The 1,016-nt window shown below is 35.7% G+C and overlaps 1 protein-coding gene across 1 annotated transcript in view; it reads left to right on the top strand.

Annotated features, from left to right (window-relative positions):
• LOC119587706 (FACT complex subunit spt16-like) overlaps nucleotides 1-1,016 on the top strand; it is a gene marked incomplete in the record, with an annotated part of 82,314 nt that overhangs the window by 73,319 nt on the left and 7,979 nt on the right. The window contains 3 exon segments of the mRNA XM_037936389.1: nucleotides 86-184; nucleotides 383-488; nucleotides 713-908. Of these exon segments, the coding sequence (XP_037792317.1) occupies nucleotides 86-184; nucleotides 383-488; nucleotides 713-908 (401 nt within the window).

Genomic DNA, 1,016 nt, shown 5'->3' with positions numbered 1-1,016 from the left:
AAAAAGGGGTTAAAAGATTTTTAAAAAAATTTTTTTTTTTAAAAAAAACCCCGGGGTTTTTTCAAATTTCCCTTTGGCAACATCACACATGCACGACCGTGATGACTTGTCGGCAGAACAGGCTGAGAGAGAATTACGACACAAACTCACATCTGCATTCAAGAGCTTTCAAAAAAGGTGGAAGGTTTAAAAGGGGAAAGCATTTTTCATGACTCAAAATATAATTTCATTTTGACTGAGAAAGGGATGATTGAATAAATGATGGTCATGAATTTGCCCAGGTGGTTGTAGATTAAGATAAAACTTGAAGATGCTAATGGGTGAATTTCACTGATTTAGATTTAACATAAAAAGATAATTAATTCCAAACCACTTGTTTTAGGTGGAAACAATGACAAAACACCAGATTGAATTTGACACACCATTCCGCGAACTTGGTTTCCCTGGTGCTCCCTTCCGTTCTACTGTTCTCCTGCAGCCAACCTCAGGTACCAAAGGGTTAACATGATTCAGTATAGTGCTTATAAACTGGCAATATGACTCCTCAGGCTCATTGAGAAGAGATGTTAGTAAGAATTTTTTCTCCTATCATGATTTCTGAATTGATACTAATTGATTAAAGCTTTATCATGTATTTAGTTCATGTTCTTCCCCAATTATTTTGTATTGTTCATGCATGTTACCAAACAAACAATGGTATTTTGATTTCCAGGGTGTATTGTCAACTTGACTGAGTGGCCTCCATTTGTGATAGTGTTGGACGAAATAGAATTAGTCCATTTTGAAAGAGTCCAATTCCACTTAAAGAACTTCGATATGGTGTTTGTGTTCAAGGATTACACCAGAAAAACGGCCATGATCAATGCCATCCCAATGAACATGCTGGATCATGTGAAAGAGTGGCTCAAGTATGTATTTTTTACTATTTTTGTGAAGACAGTTGGAATGACTAAAGTAATGAAATAATGAATTTGATTGTTAATGTGGAAAACAGGGAGTGTTGCAAAGCTGGAGAA

Source organism: Penaeus monodon, chromosome 23 (genome assembly GCF_015228065.2).
Source record: "Penaeus monodon isolate SGIC_2016 chromosome 23, NSTDA_Pmon_1, whole genome shotgun sequence".
In the NCBI taxonomy this organism is placed as follows: Eukaryota; Metazoa; Arthropoda; class Malacostraca; order Decapoda; family Penaeidae; genus Penaeus; species Penaeus monodon.
The sequence above is the reverse complement of the archived record's forward strand: the minus strand, read 5'-3'. Positions and strand labels throughout refer to the sequence as shown.